This window comes from Hyperolius riggenbachi, chromosome 7 (assembly GCF_040937935.1).
Source record: "Hyperolius riggenbachi isolate aHypRig1 chromosome 7, aHypRig1.pri, whole genome shotgun sequence".
Taxonomy (NCBI): Eukaryota; Metazoa; Chordata; class Amphibia; order Anura; family Hyperoliidae; genus Hyperolius; species Hyperolius riggenbachi.
In genome coordinates this window covers 5,886,424-5,905,421 of record NC_090652.1, presented here as the reverse complement: position 1 = coordinate 5,905,421, position 18,998 = coordinate 5,886,424, and the positions used below count along the sequence as shown (strand labels likewise).

General features: G+C 50.7%; 1 protein-coding gene across 1 annotated transcript in view; it reads left to right on the top strand.

Moving 5' to 3' along the window:
* Window positions 1–18,998, top strand: part of SLC5A10 (solute carrier family 5 member 10) — a 274,286-nt gene that overhangs the window by 238,724 nt on the left and 16,564 nt on the right. Inside the window, exon 12 of the mRNA XM_068243517.1 lies at window positions 15,350–15,518. Coding sequence (XP_068099618.1) covers window positions 15,350–15,518 — 169 coding nt within the window. The remainder of the gene's footprint in view (window positions 1–15,349; window positions 15,519–18,998) is intronic.

Genomic DNA, 18,998 nt, shown 5'->3' with positions numbered 1-18,998 from the left:
GAGATGTACCCTGACATGGCAGCAATATACAGGCACAGCTCTGCCTGAAGTGCACCTGTCACCTCTCTCCCAGAGATGTACCCTGACATGGCAGCAATATACAGACACAGCTCTGCCTGAAGTGCACCTGTCACCTCTCTCCCAGAGATGTACCCTGACATGGCAGCAATATACAGACACAGCTCTGCCTGAAGTGCACCTGTCACCTCTCTCCCAGAGATGTGCCCTGACATGGCAGCAATATACAGACACAACTCTGCCTGAAGTGCACCTGTCACCTCTCTCCCAGAGATGTACCCTGACATGGCAGCAATATACAGACACAACTCTGCCTGAAGTGCACCTGTCACCTCTCTCCCAGAGATGTACCCTGACATGGCAGCAATATACAGACCCAACTCTGCCTGAAGTGCACCTGTCACCTCTCTCCCAGAGATGTGCCCTGACATGGCAGCAATATACAGGCCCAACTCTGCCTGAAGTGCACCTGTCACCTCTCTCCCAGAGATGTACCCTGACATGGCAGCAATATACAGGCCCAACTCTGCCTGAAGTGCACCTGTCACCTCTCTCCCAGAGATGTACCCTGACATGGCAGCAATATACAGACACAACTCTGCCTGAAGTGCACCTGTCACCTCCCTCCCAGAGATGTACCCTGACATGGCAGCAATATACAGACACAGCTCTGCCTGAAGTGCACCTGTCACCTCTCTCCCAGAGATGTACCCTGACATGGCAGCAATATACAGGCACAACTCTGCCTGAAGTGCACCTGTCACCTCTCTCCCAGAGATATACCCTGACATGGCAGCAATATACAGACACAACTCTGCCTGAAGTGCACCTGTCACCTCTCTCCCGGAGATGTGCCCTGACATGGCAGCAATATACAGGCACAACTCTGCCTGAAGTGCACCTGTCACCTCTCTCCCAGAGATGTACCCTGACATGGCAGCAATATACAGGCCCAACTCTGCCTGAAGTGCACCTGTCACCTCTCTCCCAGAGATGTACCCTGACATGGCAGCAATATACAGGCCCAACTCTGCCTGAAGTGCACCTGTCACCTCTCTCCCAGAGATGTACCCTGACATGGCAGCAATATACAGGCACAGCTCTGCCTGAAGTGCACCTGTCACCTCTCTCCCAGAGATGTACCCTGACATGGCAGCAATATACAGGCCCAACTCTGCCTGAAGTGCACCTGTCACTTCTCTCCCAGAGATATACCCTGACATGGCAGCAATATACAGGCACAGCTCTGCCTGAAGTGCACCTGTCACCTCTCTCCCAGAGATGTACCCTGACATGGCAGCAATATACAGGCACAGCTCTGCCTGAAGTGCACCTGTCACCTCTCTCCCAGAGATGTACCCTGACATGGCAGCAATATACAGGCCCAACTCTGCCTGAAGTGCACCTGTCACTTCTCTCCCAGAGATGTACCCTGACATGGCAGCAATATACAGACACAACTCTGCCTGAAGTGCACCTGTCACCTCTCTCCCAGAGATGTACCCTGACATGGCAGCAATATACAGACACAGCTCTGCCTGAAGTGCACCTGTCACCTCTCTCCCAGAGATGTACCCTGACATGGCAGCAATATACAGACACAACTCTGCCTGAAGTGCACCTGTCACCTCTCTCCCAGAGATATACCCTGACATGGCAGCAATATACTGGCACAACTCTGCCTGAAGTGCACCTGTCACCTCTCTCCCAGAGATGTACCCTGACATGGCAGCAATATACAGGCACAACTCTGCCTGAAGTGCACCTGTCACCTCTCTCCCGGAGATGTACCCTGACATGGCAGCAATATACTGGCACAACTCTGCCTGAAGTGCACCTGTCACCTCTCTCCCAGAGATGTACCCTGACATGGCAGCAATATACAGGCACAACTCTGCCTGAAGTGCACCTGTCACCTCTCTCCCAGAGATGTACCCTGACATGGCAGCAATATACAGACACAACTCTGCCTGAAGTGCACCTGTCACCTCTCTCCCAGAGATGTACCCTGACATGGCAGCAATATACAGACACAACTCTGCCTGAAGTGCACCTGTCACCTCTCTCCCAGAGATGTACCCTGACATGGCAGCAATATACAGACACAACTCTGCCTGAAGTGCACCTGTCACCTCTCTCCCAGAGATGTACCCTGACATGGCAGCAATATACAGGCACAACTCTGCCTGAAGTGCACCTGTCACCTCTCTCCCGGAGATGTACCCTGACATGGCAGCAATATACAGGCACAGCTCTGCCTGAAGTGCACCTGTCACTTCTCTCCCAGAGATGTACCCTGACATGGCAGCAATATACAGACACAACTCTGCCTGAAGTGCACCTGTCACCTCTCTCCCAGAGATGTACCCTGACATGGCAGCAATATACAGACACAACTCTGCCTGAAGTGCACCTGTCACCTCTCTCCCAGAGATGTACCCTGACATGGCAGCAATATACAGACACAACTCTGCCTGAAGTGCACCTGTCACCTCTCTCCCAGAGATGTACCCTGACATGGCAGCAATATACAGACACAACTCTGCCTGAAGTGCACCTGTCACCTCTCTCCCAGAGATGTACCCTGACATGGCAGCAATATACAGGCCCAACTCTGCCTGAAGTGCACCTGTCACCTCTCTCCCAGAGATGTACCCTGACATGGCAGCAATATACAGACCCAACTCTGCCTGAAGTGCACCTGTCACCTCTCTCCCAGAGATGTACCCTGACATGGCAGCAATATACAGACACAACTCTGCCTGAAGTGCACCTGTCACCTCTCTCCCAGAGATATACCCTGACATGGCAGCAATATACAGACACAACTCTGCCTGAAGTGCACCTGTCACCTCTCTCCCAGAGATGTACCCTGACATGGCAGCAATATACAGGCCCAACTCTGCCTGAAGTGCACCTGTCACCTCTCTCCCAGAGATGTACCCTGACATGGCAGCAATATACAGGCACAACTCTGCCTGAAGTGCACCTGTCACCTCTCTCCCAGAGATGTACCCTGACATGGCAGCAATATACAGACACAACTCTGCCTGAAGTGCACCTGTCACCTCTCTCCCAGAGATATACCCTGACATGGCAGCAATATACAGACACAACTCTGCCTGAAGTGCACCTGTCACCTTTCTCCCAGAGATGTACCCTGACATGGCAGCAATATACAGACACAACTCTGCCTGAAGTGCACCTGTCACCCCTCTCCCAGAGATGTACCCTGACATGGCAGCAATATACAGACACAACTCTGCCTGAAGTGCACCTGTCACCTCTCTCCCAGAGATGTACCCTGACATGGCAGCAATATACAGACACAACTCTGCCAGAAGTGCACCTGTCACCTCTCTCCCAGAGATGTACCCTGACATGGCAGCAATATACAGACACAACTCTGCCTGAAGTGCACCTGTCACCTCTCTCCCAGAGATGTACCCTGACATGGCAGCAATATACAGACACAACTCTGCCTGAAGTGCACCTGTCACCTCTCTCCCAGAGATGTACCCTGACATGGCAGCAATATACAGACACAACTCTGCCTGAAGTGCACCTGTCACCTCTCTCCCAGAGATGTACCCTGACATGGCAGCAATATACAGACACAACTCTGCCTGAAGTGCACCTGTCACCTCTCTCCCAGAGATGTACCCTGACATGGCAGCAATATACAGACACAGCTCTGCCTGAAGTGCACCTGTCACCTCTCTCCCGGAGATGTGCCCTGACATGGCAGCAATATACAGACACAGCTCTGCCTGAAGTGCACCTGTCACTTCTCTCCCAGAGATGTGCCCTGACATGGCAGCAATATACAGACACAGCTCTGCCTGAAGTGCACCTGTCACCTCTCTCCCGGAGATGTACCCTGACATGGCAGCAATATACAGGCCCAACTCTGCCTGAAGTGCACCTGTCACCTCTCTCCCAGAGATATACCCTGACATGGCAGCAATATACAGGCACAACTCTGCCTGAAGTGCACCTGTCACCTCTCTCCCAGAGATATACCCTGACATGGCAGCAATATACAGGCACAACTCTGCCTGAAGTGCACCTGTCACTTCTCTCCCAGAGATGTACCCTGACATGGCAGCAATATACAGACACAGCTCTGCCTGAAGTGCACCTGTCACTTCTCTCCCAGAGATGTACCCTGACATGGCAGCAATATACAGGCACAACTCTGCCTGAAGTGCACCTGTCACCTCTCTCCCAGAGATGTGCCCTGACATGGCAGCAATATACAGACACAACTCTGCCTGAAGTGCACCTGTCACCCCTCTCCCAGAGATGTGCCCTGACATGGCAGCAATATACAGACACAACTCTGCCTGAAGTGCACCTGTCACCTCTCTCCCAGAGATGTGCCCTGACATGGCAGCAATATACAGACACAACTCTGCCTGAAGTGCACCTGTCACCCCTCTCCCAGAGATGTGCCCTGACATGGCAGCAATATACAGACACAGCTCTGCCTGAAGTGCACCTGTCACCTCTCTCCCAGAGATGTGCCCTGACATGGCAGCAATATACTGGCACAGCTCTGCCTGAAGAGCACCTGTCACTTCTCTCCCAGAGATATACCCTGACATGGCAGCAATATACAGACACAACTCTGCCTGAAGTGCACCTGTCACCTCTCTCCCAGAGATGTACCCTGACATGGCAGCAATATACAGACACAACTCTGCCTGAAGTGCACCTGTCACCTCTCTCCCAGAGATATACCCTGACATGGCAGCAATATACAGACACAACTCTGCCTGAAGTGCACCTGTCACCTCTCTCCCAGAGATGTACCCTGACATGGCAGCAATATACAGACACAGCTCTGCCTGAAGTGCACCTGTCACCTCTCTCCCAGAGATGTACCCTGACATGGCAGCAATATACAGGCACAACTCTGCCTGAAGTGCACCTGTCACCTCTCTCCCAGAGATGTACCCTGACATGGCAGCAATATACAGACACAACTCTGCCTGAAGTGCACCTGTCACCTCTCTCCCAGAGATATACCCTGACATGGCAGCAATATACAGACACAACTCTGCCTGAAGTGCACCTGTCACCTCTCTCCCAGAGATGTACCCTGACATGGCAGCAATATACAGGCACAACTCTGCCTGAAGTGCACCTGTCACCTCTCTCCCAGAGATATACCCTGACATGGCATCAATATACAGACACAACTCTGCCTGAAGTGCACCTGTCACCTCTCTCCCAGAGATGTACCCTGACATGGCAGCAATATACAGGCCCAACTCTGCCTGAAGTGCACCTGTCACCTCTCTCCCAGAGATGTACCCTGACATGGCAGCAATATACAGACACAACTCTGCCTGAAGTGCACCTGTCACCTCTCTCCCAGAGATGTACCCTGACATGGCAGCAATATACAGACACAACTCTGCCTGAAGTGCACCTGTCACCTCTCTCCCAGAGATGTACCCTGACATGGCAGCAATATACAGACACAACTCTGCCTGAAGTGCACCTGTCACCTCTCTCCCAGAGATATACCCTGACATGGCAGCAATATACAGACACAACTCTGCCTGAAGTGCACCTGTCACCTCTCTCCCAGAGATGTACCCTGACATGGCAGCAATATACAGGCACAACTCTGCCTGAAGTGCACCTGTCACTTCTCTCCCAGAGATGTGCCCTGACATGGCAGCAATATACAGACACAACTCTGCCTGAAGTGCACCTGTCACCTCTCTCCCAGAGATGTACCCTGACATGGCAGCAATATACAGGCCCAACTCTGCCTGAAGTGCACCTGTCACCTCTCTCCCAGAGATGTGCCCTGACATGGCAGCAATATACAGACCCAACTCTGCCTGAAGTGCACCTGTCACCTCTCTCCCAGAGATGTGCCCTGACATGGCAGCAATATACAGGCACAACTCTGCCTGAAGTGCACCTGTCACCTCTCTCCCAGAGATGTGCCCTGACATGGCAGCAATATACAGACCCAACTCTGCCTGAAGTGCACCTGTCACCTCTCTCCCAGAGATGTGCCCTGACATGGCAGCAATATACTGGCACAACTCTGCCTGAAGTGCACCTGTCACCTCTCTCCCAGAGATGTACCCTGACATGGCAGCAATATACAGACACAACTCTGCCTGAAGTGCACCTGTCACCTCTCTCCCAGAGATGTACCCTGACATGGCAGCAATATACAGACACAACTCTGCCTGAAGTGCACCTGTCACCTCTCTCCCAGAGATGTACCCTGACATGGCAGCAATATACAGGCCCAACTCTGCCTGAAGTGCACCTGTCACCTCTCTCCCAGAGATGTACCCTGACATGGCAGCAATATACAGACACAACTCTGCCTGAAGTGCACCTGTCACCTCTCTCCCAGAGATGTACCCTGACATGGCAGCAATATACAGGCCCAACTCTGCCTGAAGTACACCTGTCACCTCTCTCCCAGAGATGTACCCTGACATGGCAGCAATATACAGGCACAACTCTGCCTGAAGTGCACCTGTCACCTCTCTCCCAGAGATGTACCCTGACATGGCAGCAATATACAGACACAACTCTGCCTGAAGTGCACCTGTCACCTCTCTCCCAGAGATGTACCCTGACATGGCAGCAATATACAGGCCCAACTCTGCCTGAAGTGCACCTGTCACCTCTCTCCCAGAGATGTACCCTGACATGGCAGCAATATACAGACACAACTCTGCCTGAAGTGCACCTGTCACCTCTCTCCCAGAGATGTACCCTGACATGGCAGCAATATACAGGCCCAACTCTGCCTGAAGTACACCTGTCACCTCTCTCCCAGAGATGTACCCTGACATGGCAGCAATATACTGGCCCAACTCTGCCTGAAGTGCACCTGTCACCTCTCTCCCAGAGATATACCCTGACATGGCAGCAATATACAGGCACAACTCTGCCTGAAGTGCACCTGTCACCTCTCTCCCAGAGATATACCCTGACATGGCAGCAATATACAGGCCCAACTCTGCCTGAAGTGCACCTGTCACCTCTCTCCCAGAGATATACCCTGACATGGCAGCAATATACAGGCACAACTCTGCCTGAAGTGCACCTGTCACCTCTCTCCCAGAGATGTACCCTGACATGGCAGCAATATACAGGCACAGCTCTGCCTGAAGTGCACCTGTCACCTCTCTCCCAGAGATATACCCTGACATGGCAGCAATATACAGGCACAACTCTGCCTGAAGTGCACCTGTCACCTCTCTCCCAGAGATGTACCCTGACATGGCAGCAATATACAGGCCCAACTCTGCCTGAAGTGCACCTGTCACCTCTCTCCCAGAGATGTACCCTGACATGGCAGCAATATACAGACACAACTCTGCCTGAAGTGCACCTGTCACCTCTCTCCCGGAGATGTGCCCTGACATGGCAGCAATATACAGACACAACTCTGCCTGAAGTGCACCTGTCACCTCTCTCCCAGAGATGTGCCCTGACATGGCAGCAATATACAGACACAACTCTGCCTGAAGTGCACCTGTCACCTCTCTCCCAGAGATGTGCCCTGACATGACAGCAATATACAGACACAACTCTGCCTGAAGTGCACCTGTCACCTCTCTCCCAGAGATGTGCCCTGACATGGCAGCAATATACAGGCACAACTCTGCCTGAAGTGCACCTGTCACCTCTCTCCCAGAGATGTGCCCTGACATGACAGCAATATACAGACACAACTCTGCCTGAAGTGCACCTGTCACCTCTCTCCCGGAGATGTGCCCTGACATGGCAGCAATATACAGACACAACTCTGCCTGAAGAGCACCTGTCACCTCTCTCCCAGAGATGTACCCTGACATGGCAGCAATATACAGGCCCAACTCTGCCTGAAGTGCACCTGTCACCTCTCTCCCGGAGATGTACCCTGACATGGCAGCAATATACAGGCCCAACTCTGCCTGAAGTGCACCTGTCACCTCTCTCCCGGAGATGTGCTCTGACATGGCAGCAATATACAGGCCCAACTCTGCCTGAAGTGCACCTGTCACCTCTCTCCCGGAGATGTACCCTGACATGGCAGCAATATACAGGCCCAACTCTGCCTGAAGTGCACCTGTCACCTCTCTCCCAGAGATGTGCCCTGACATGGCAGCAATATACAGACACAACTCTGCCTGAAGTGCACCTGTCACTTCTCTCCCAGAGATGTACCCTGACATGGCAGCAATATACAGGCCCAACTCTGCCTGAAGTGCACCTGTCACCTCTCTCCCAGAGATGTACCCTGACATGGCAGCAATATACAGACACAACTCTGCCTGAAGTGCACCTGTCACCTCTCTCCCGGAGATGTGCTCTGACATGGCAGCAATATACAGGCCCAACTCTGCCTGAAGTGCACCTGTCACCTCTCTCCCAGAGATGTACCCTGACATGGCAGCAATATACAGACACAACTCTGCCTGAAGTGCACCTGTCACCTCTCTCCCAGAGATGTACCCTGACATGGCAGCAATATACAGACACAACTCTGCCTGAAGTGCACCTGTCACCTCTCTCCCAGAGATGTACCCTGACATGGCAGCAATATACAGGCCCAACTCTGCCTGAAGTGCACCTGTCACCTCTCTCCCAGAGATGTACCCTGACATGGCAGCAATATACAGACACAACTCTGCCTGAAGTGCACCTGTCACCTCTCTCCCAGAGATGTACCCTGACATGGCAGCAATATACAGGCACAACTCTGCCTGAAGTGCACCTGTCACCTCTCTCCCAGAGATGTACCCTGACATGGCAGCAATATACAGACACAACTCTGCCTGAAGTGCACCTGTCACCTCTCTCCCAGAGATGTACCCTGACATGGCAGCAATATACAGACACAGCTCTGCCTGAAGTGCACCTGTCACTTCTCTCCCAGAGATGTACCCTGACATGGCAGCAATATACAGGCACAACTCTGCCTGAAGTGCACCTGTCACCTCTCTCCCAGAGATGTACCCTGACATGGCAGCAATATACAGGCCCAACTCTGCCTGAAGTGCACCTGTCACCTCTCTCCCAGAGATGTACCCTGACATGGCAGCAATATACAGACACAACTCTGCCTGAAGTGCACCTGTCACCTCTCTCCCGGAGATGTGCTCTGACATGGCAGCAATATACTGGCACAACTCTGCCTGAAGTGCACCTGTCACTTCTCTCCTAGAGATGTGCCCTGACATGGCAGCAATACACAGGCACAATTCTGCCTGAAATGCACCTGTCACCTCTCTCCCGGAGATGTGTCCTGACATGGCAGCAATATACAGACACAACTCTGCCTGAAGTGCACCTGTCACTTCTCTCCCAGAGATGTGCCCTGACATGGCATCAATATAGAGACAAAACACTTTTTTCACTACAGGTGCACTTTAAAGTGGACCTGATCTCTTGCACAGGACAGAAGGAAAGCATAGAGAAATGCACCCTGTGTGTATTTAGAGAGTGTAGCCTGTCTAATTCTCTCTCGTCTGTGACATTATCACAAGTTTGTTTTTGATCTCTCAGCTGCGTCAGCTGGCTGCCTGGGCAGAGCAGCTAATTTGTAAACACAGGATGTTAACACTATGTCTGCTTCCATGAAAGCAGGAAGTAGACACACTGCAGATTTATTGCAGGATTTGTATCAGCTGTAACAAAGGAAGGTTTTTCTTTAAAGGGTTTTATGCTGTTGCTTATATTTTAGGGTTAGGGTTAGGGCAGAGAGGAAAGTTCTGAGTTCAAGTCCCCTTTAAATGTGTTTCTGCGGGCTTTTACTTCCTGTTGTGTGTAAGTGAAGGTAGCGCTGCAACCACAGGGACACAGACAGTGATAAAAGTCTCACCGACGATCAGACTCCTCTACATTCTATCTGAATACAGTTAAAAATTAGAAATGAATTCAACTTTGACATCTGGTGTAAATAGCTTCCCTGATATCTGTTCCCTGACCGCAGCGTCCTCCATCAGGGCGATAAAACCCGGGAGGGTCTAGAGACGCCTCCCGGCCGCCACCAGCGCTGTACGCCAGGCACACCCCAAATCCTGCAGTATTTCCCTCTCCGCCCAGGCGAGGAAAGCTATTAAACTCCACCGCGGCACACCTGTCTAATTGTTTTCACTCTTTGTCTCACGAGCAGGGCTTCCAATTACATCTGAGCGTCTGTAGACAGAACCGGGCTGACCTGGCGGCGAGTGACATCACCACTGCGTCCTGACAGCACCACGGCCGCATTATTAAACTTCTACCGTGCTGAGGCAAAAACAGCAAAAAGCCTCTGGACAGCTTGTCATTTACCCATTTTTATTTAACTATCGTTAGTCAGAAACATTAATGTCTGCTAACTATCATTACCAGCACATTAAAACACACCTTAAATTCAGAATTTCTTCTCTGCTCTAAAAGACAAGCAAGAGCATAATAACCTTTAAAGAAAATAACATTTCTTTGTTACAGCTGATTGAAATCCTGCAATAGATATGCCGTGTGTCTACTTCCTACTTTCATGGAAACAGACATAGGGTTAACATCCTGTATTCACAAATTAGCTGCTCTGCTGAGGCAGCCAGCTGACACAGCTGAGGTATCAAATTACAATAGTGATTAGTCACAAATAAGGGGGAATTAGACAGGCTAAAGTATCTAAATACATATAGGGTGAATTTCTCTTTGTTTTCCTTCTGTCCTGTTCAAGGCCATTTTAAAGAGGAACTCCAGTGATAATAATGTAATAAAAAAGTGCTTCAGTTTTACAATGATTATGTATAAATGATTTAGTCAGTGTTTGCCCATTGTAAAATCTTTCCTCTCCCCGATTTACATTCTGACATTTATCACAGTGACATTTTTACTGCTGGCAGGTGATATCAGTGGAAGGAGATGCTGCTTGCAGTTGTAAAGAGCTGTTATTTCCCACAATGCAATGAGGTTCACAGACAGGAAACTGCCAGGACCATGGTCCTCACAGTTTCCTGTGGGAGGGGTTTCACCACAACATCAGCCATACAGCGCCCCCTGATGATCCATTTGTGAAAAGAAATAGATTTCTCATGTAAAAGGGGGTATCAGCTACTGATATCAGCTACTGATTGGGATGAAGTTCAATTCTTGGTCACGGTTTCTCTTTAAAGTGGGATGAAACGCCATATCAAGTGAATGTTTTTTTTTTTTTTTCATCCAATAAGAAATGACCTATCTAGTTGTTGGCGCTCACTGTCAGATTTAGGAGAAATGTGATATGGAAAATAAGGAAATAGTATTCCTGCTGGTTTCCATCTTTACTGTTTCACTGTGATGCCAAAAATAACATCACTTCTGCTCTTTTCTTTTTTTGCGAATTTAAGACAGAAAAGGTGATCGGGTATGTTTTCTACTGTGGAATAAAAACGGAGGTGAAACTGGTGCTATGAAAACAACAATATATTAAAATACAGCCTCGGATAATCCCTTCCCAACCAGCAGTCCAGAGCAGTGTAAAGCAACAACAGACTTCAGGCCAGTCCTCCTGTGTGTTTCTGGGTTACACAATGTGTCCGTCACCACAAGCAAACATCAGCTCTAATCAAAGACAATCGTGACCCAGATTATTTATGAGGTCACGAGCGCATCATTTATTCCAAAATCATGCCAGGATCTGCACCAGGGATGGCGTTCCACAAGGCTCCTCCCCTTAGGTGGTCAAATCTCCAAAGTGTCAGTGCATAAAAATACTCCAAATGTAACAATCAGCACACTTTATTTACGGCAGAGTAAAAACATTAAAGAGGAACTCCAGTGAAAATATCGTAACCAACAAAAGTGCTTCAACTTTACAATAATTATGTATAAATGAATTAGTCAGTGTTTGCCCATTGTAAAATCTTTCCTCTCCCTGATTTACATTCTGACATCTATCACATGGTGGCATTTTTACTGCTGGCAGGCGATGTCAGTGGAAGGAGATGCTGTCTGCTTTTTTTGGCAGTTGGAAACAGCTGTTAATTCCCACAATGCAACAAGAATCCCACAATGTGATGTCAGCACCATGGTCCTGACATCACACTGTGGGAGGGGTTTCACTACAATATCAGCCATACAGCGCCCCCTGATGATCCGTTTGTGAAAAGGGAATAGATTTCTCATGTAAAAGGGGATATCAGCTACTGATTGGGATAAAGTTCAATTCTTGGTCACGGTTTCTCTTCTTTAAATTAAATCTCAGACCCACACAGCACTAGACTCAAACAACATTCACAGCGTATAAGTATACGATCTTCTCAAAAAATTAGCATATTGTGATAAAGTTCATTATTTTCTGTAATGTACTGATAAACATTAGACTTTCATATATTTTAGATTCATTACACTACAACTGAAGTAGTTCAAGCCTTTTATTGTTTTAATATTGATGATTTTGGCATACAGCTCATGAAAACCCAAAATTCCTATCTCAAAAAATTAGCATATTTCATCCGACCAATAAAAGAAAAGTGTTTTTAAAACAATAAAAGTCAACCTTCAAATAATTATGTTCAGTTATGCACTCAATACTTGGTCGGGAATCCTTTTGCAGAAATGACTGCTTCAATGTGGCGTGGCATGGAGGCAATCAGCCTGTGGCACTGCTCAGGTGTTATGGAGGCCCAGGATGCTTCCATAGCGGCCTTAAGCTCATCCAGAGTGTTGGGTCTTGCGTCTCTCAACCTTCTCTTCACAATATCCACAGATTCTCTATGGGGTTCAGGTCAGGAGAGTTGGCAGGCCAATTGAGCACAGTAATACCATGGTCAGAAAACCATTTACCAGTGGTTTTGGCACTGTGAGCAGGTGCCAGGTCGGGCTGAAAGATGAAATCTTCATCTCCATAAAGCTTTACCGTATACCTCTCACTTCAGTTCCCCTTTAAAGGGAACTGAGCACATTCTCTTTCAATGGAATCTCTCCTGGCATAGAAGTTGCCATGTTCCCCCCTCCTCTTCTCACATTCCTTATTTACAGAAGTCAGAGATGCTATCTTGACACATTGACACAAACTCAGTCTTTGAAGAAACAGTCCTAATTACTAACCCCCTTTGTTGTCTAATAGCATTGTTTACCTCTTGGTAATTAGCCCAATAAAACAATTAGGGACCTGAAAGCTCTGCGGGCCGGGGACGGCCGGGCAGCCCTGCTGAAACAGGGTAATTAATCTACTTTGAATGTAAAATACAAGGTAAAATGAAAGTTTATTTTAATAATGAAACAGATTGTCGGCATGCATTTTTCATGTGCTATAAAAATGTCCTGAATGATAAAAAAGGTGCTCGGTTCACTTTAATGGTGTATATTTGCATTCTCGCATGAGCCCCACTGTGATTGGCTGTCTTTGAATCTTCTTATTAGGAGTGGGGAATCGGAATGACCCAGTGGGCGGGGTGATTGGCATGGCAGTCAGGGCCTTGGCATCGGGTTCAGTCAGATAGCCCCGCCCAGGAAGCCTGGATTTTGTTACAGTAACAGCTTATTTGTTGACTTTTCCCATTGAAAGCAGCGCGAAGCGGCAGTTCGGCTGATTACAGCATGTTTGTTTGATTGGGCTTGTTCTGTGGCATCGCGTTTGCTGCCAAGCCTTGATGATTGTTCTACATGGGCTCTGCGTCCTTGGCTGGGATTAATTACAAACAAAGTATAATGGCAGACTGTGTCTGGAGGTGTCCGGGCTCGTATCGGGGAATGGGGTCTCTGCTAGGGCCGTGCTTGTGGAGGTGTGAGGATCAGACTGGGGGGGGGGGGGGGGTGAGACATGGAGCCCCTAGATCTGGGAATCCTTTGCCCGATTGCTGGAGCAGCACTGGCAGAGCTGGTATCTCTGCTTACAGCTATAAGCCTCCTTGCTCTGCCCTCTGTACTCAGATTACAATTATATCTAAAAATGACATCATCAATATCTAAAACACAAACAAGATTCAAGCAAAAACTAAACATTGGGACAATGTAAAGAACAATTTAAAGTGAACCTACCTTGGTTAAAGGACACCTGAAGTGAGAGGGATATGGAGGCTGCCATATGTATTTCCTGTTAAACAATACCAGTTGCCTGGCAGCCCTGTTGATCTCTTTGGTTGCACTAGTGTCTGAAACACACACCTGAAACAAGCATGTGGCGAATGCAGCCATACTTGTCAGAGCACCTGATATGCTGCATGCTTGTTCAGGGGCTATGGCTAAAAGTATTAGAAGCATCTGCAGGACAGCCATGCAATGTGCTTTGTTTGAAACGAGATACCTATGGCAGCCTCCATATTCCTCTCACTTCAAATGTCCTTTACCCATGTTTGTTACTACCGCAAGTATATATTACCCCGCACTTGTTGCTTCCTAAGCCCGATCCGGTCTGCTCCAGTGGGCAACCCCCAGTATAGATAACTTACTCCCCACTCACATTACTTTGCCCCTCAGGGCACCCACTGCAGACCTATTATCACCACCGGCCATTGCCACTGGGCCCCCCTTGGTACAGGCCCCATAGCAGGCGCTATGGCTGCTATGGTGATCTCAACGCCACTGGGCTCTGATAGTCATGACTTCCCATTGCATGGACTCTGGTTTGTTTTGGCCCCTGATGGACTGGAGCCGCTGGGCTGTGATAGTCATGACTTCACATTGCATGGACTCTGGTTTGTTTTGGCCCCTGTTGGACTGGAGCTACTGGGCTCTGATAGTCATGGCTTCACGTCGTGTGTGAACTCTGGTTTGTTTTGGCCCCTGATGGACTGGAGCCACTGGGCTCTGATAGTCATGACTTCCCATTGCATGGACTCTGGTTTGTTTTGGCCCCTGTTGGACCGGAGCTGCTGGGCTCTGATAGTCATGACTTCACGTTGCATGGACTCTGGTTTGTTTTGGCCCCTGATGGACTGGAGCCGCTGGGCTGTGATAGTCATGACTTCACATTGCATGGACTCTGGTTTGTTTTGGCCCCTGTTGGACTGGAGCTACTGGGCTCTGATAGTCATGGCTTCACGTCGTGTGTGAACTCTGGTTTGTTTTGGCCCCTGATGGACTGGAGCCACTGGGCTCTGATAGTCATGACTTCCCATTGCATGGACTCTGGTTTGTTTTGGCCCCTGTTGGACCGGAGCTGCTGGGCTCTGATAGTCATGACTTCACGTTGCATGGACTCTGGTTTGTTTTGGCCCCTGATGGACTGGAGCCACTGGGCTCTGATAGTCATGACTTCACGTTGCATGGACTCTGGTTTGTTTTGGCCCCTGTTGGACTGGAGCCACTGGGGTTCCGTGAAGTAAGACTCGAGGGACAGCTTTTTATTCCAGTTATACTAAGATGTCCCCTCTCTCCGCAGAATCGTGACGGTGGTCCTGGTGATCGTGAGTGTGGTGTGGATCCCCATCCTACAGAACGCCAACAGTGGCCAGCTCTATGTCTACATCCAGTCCGTCACCAGCTACCTGGCCCCTCCGGTCACGGCGGTCTTCGTCTTGGCGGTGTTCTGGAAGCGAGCCAATGAGCAGGTAAGACTTGAAGGGCTTCAGGCTGGTTGGGTTGTTTCCGATTGGAAGATGCGGTCATGAGACGATGCCAGTCCAATCCGGGAAGCTTTTGTCTTTGGATTCAGTCGACTCTGAGGGCATTTGGCCTAGAGGTGTAACTACTAGGGAGTGGCCCCAGGGCCAGTTCTAGTTACAATGGGGCCCCAAAAGGAAAATGAACCTTGGGGCCCCTCAACAGACCCCCCCCCCCCCGCTACAGCGGCATTGTTAGCCCCTTTGTTTCTGGCAAATTCCCTCACCAACCCCCAAGGCCCCCCAGCTAGCTGCCAGACCCCCCAAGTCTCCCACAACTTTATTTTGCTTTGTGGGGCGCCTGCAAAGTTTTCGGCAGAGCAGTGACTCACCTGTCCCGGCATAGTAGCGACCCACCTGTCCTGGCAGTGTGGCGACTCACCTGTCCCGACAGTGTAGCGACTCACCTGTCCCGACAGTGTAGTGACTCACCTGTCCCAGCAGCATAACAACTCACCTGTCCCGGCAGTGTAGCGACTCACCTGTCCCGGCAGTGTAGCGACTCACCTGTCCCAGCAGCGTAGCGACTCACCTGTCCCAGCAGTGTAGCGACTCACCTGTCCCGACAGCGTAGCGACTCACCTGTCCCGGCAGCGTAGCGACCCACCTGTCCTGGCAGCGTAGCGACTCACCTGTCCCGGCAGCATAACGACTCACCTGTCCCGGCATAGTAGTGACACACCTTTCCCAGCAGTGTAGCGACTCACCTGTCCCAGCAGTGTAGTGACTCTCCTGTCCTGGCAGCTTGGCGACTCACCTGTCCCGACAGCGTAGCGACTCACCTGTCCCGGCAGCGTAGCGACTCACCTGTCCCAGCAGTGTAGTGACTCTCCTGTCCTGGCAGCTTGGCGACTCACCTGTCCCGACAGCGTAGCGACTCACCTGTCCCGGCAGCGTAGCGACTCACCTGTCCCGGCAGCATAACAACTCACCTGTCCCGACAGCGTAGCGACTCACCTGTCCCGGCAGCATAACAACTCACCTGTCCCGGCATAGTAGTGACTCACCTTTCCCGGCAGCGTAGCGACTCACCTGTCCCAGCAGTGTAGTGACTCTCCTGTCCTGGCAGCTTAGCGACTTACCTGTCCCGACAGCGTAGCAACTCACCTGTCCCAGCAGTGTAGTGACTCTCCTGTCCTGGCAGCTTGGTGACTTACCTGTCCCGGCAGCGTAGCGACTCACCTGTCCCGGCAGCATAGCGACTCACCTGTCCTTGCAGCATAGCGACTCATCTGTCCTTGCAGCGTAGGGACCCACCTGTTCTTGCAGCATAGTGACTCATCTGTCCTTGCAGTGTAGGGACTCACCTGTCCTTGCAGTGTAGGGACTCACCTGTCCTTGCAGCGTAGCGACTCACCTGTCCCGGCAGCGTAGCGACTAACCTGTCCCGGCAGCGTAGCGACTAACCTGTCCCGGCAGCGTAGTGACTCACCTGTCCTTGCAGCGTAGGGACTCACCTGTCTGTGTGCACAATAACACACGCTGACCTGGGAACGTGGCCGGTGAATGGCCTGTGGCCACGCTGGACTCTCCCAGAATGTACAGTAATATTATGTTATTGGCGTGGCGTGTCCTGTGCAGACAATAACACACGCTGACCCGGAAACGTGGCCGGTGATTGGCTTGTGGCCACGCTGGACTCTCCCAGAATGTACAGTAATATTATGTTATTGGCGTGGCTTGTCCTGTGCGGACAATAACACACGCTGACCCGGGAACGTGGCCGGTGATTGGCCTGTGGCCACGCTGGGCTCTCCCAGAATGTACAGTAATATTATGTTATTGGCGTGGCATGTCCTGTATGTGCACAATAACACCTGCTGACCCGGGAACGTGGCCGGTGATTGGCTTGTGGCCACGCTGGGCTCTCCCAGAATGTACAGTAATATTATGTTATTGGCGTGGCATGTCCTGTATGTGCACAATAACACACGCTGACCCGGGAACGTGGCCGGTGATTGGCTTGTGGCCACACTGGACTCTCCCAGAATGTACAGTAATATTATGTTATTGGCGTGGCGTGTCCTCTGCGCACAATAACACACCCTGACCCGGGAACGTGGCCGGTGATTGGCCTGTGGCCACGCTGGGCTCTCCCAGGATGTACAGTAATATTATGCTATTGGCGTGGCTTGTCCTGTGTGCACAATAACACCCGCTGACCTGGGAACGTGGCCGGTGATTGGCCTGTGGCCACGCTGGACTCTCCCAGAATGTACAGTAATATTATGTTATTGGCGTGGCGTGTCCTGTGAGCACAATAACACACGCTGACCCGGAAACGTGGCTGGTGATTGGCTTGTGGCCACGCTGGACTCTCCCAGAATGTACAGTAATATTATGTTATTGGCGTGGCATGTCCTGTATGAGCACAATAACACACGCTGACCTGGGAACGTGGCTGGTGATAGGCCTGTGGCCACGCTGGACTCTCCCAGAATGTACAGTAATATTATGTTATTGGCGTGGCGTGGCAGGTCCTGTACGCACAATAACACACGCTGACCCGGGAACGTGGCCGGTGGTTGGCTTGTGGCCGCGCTGGGCTCTCCCAGAATGTACAGTAATATTATGTTATTGGCGTGGCATGTCCTCTGCGCACAATAACACATGCTGACCCGGGAACGTGGCTGGTGATTGGCTTGTGGCCACGCTGGACTCTCCCAGAATGTACAGTAATATTATGTTATTGGCGTGGCTTGTCCTCTGCGCACAATAACACACGCTGACCTGGGAACGTGGCCGGTGGTTGGCTTGTGGCCACGCTGGGCTCTCCCAGAATGTACAGTAATACTATGTTATTGGCGTGGCGTGTCCTGTGCGCACAACAACACACGCTGACCTGGGAACGTGGCCGGTGATTGGCTTGTGGCCACGCTGGGCTCTCCCAGAATGTACAGTAATATTATGTTATTGGCGTGGCGTGTCCTGTGTGCACAGTAACACACGCTGACCCGGGAACGTGGCCGGTGGTTGGCTTGTGGCCACGCTGGACTCTCCCAGAATGTACAGTAATATTAGGTTATTGGCGTGGCTTGTCCTCTGCGCACAATAACACACGCTGACCTGGGAACGTGGCCGGTGGTTGGCTTGTGGCCACGCTGGGCTCTCCCAGAATGTACAGTAATATTTTGTTATTGGCGTAGCATGTCCTCTGCGCACAATAACACCCGCTGACCCGGGAACGTGGCCGGTGATTGGCTTGTGGCCACGCTGGACCCTCCCAGAATGTACAGTAATATTATGTTATTGGCGTGGCGTGTCCTGTATGAGCACAATAACACACGCTGACCCGGGAACGTGGCCGGTGATTGGCCTGTGGCCACGCTAGACTCTCCCAGAATGTACAGTAATATTATGTTATTGGCGTGGCATGTCCTGTGCGCACAATAACACACGCTGACCCGGGAACGTGACTGGTGATTGGCT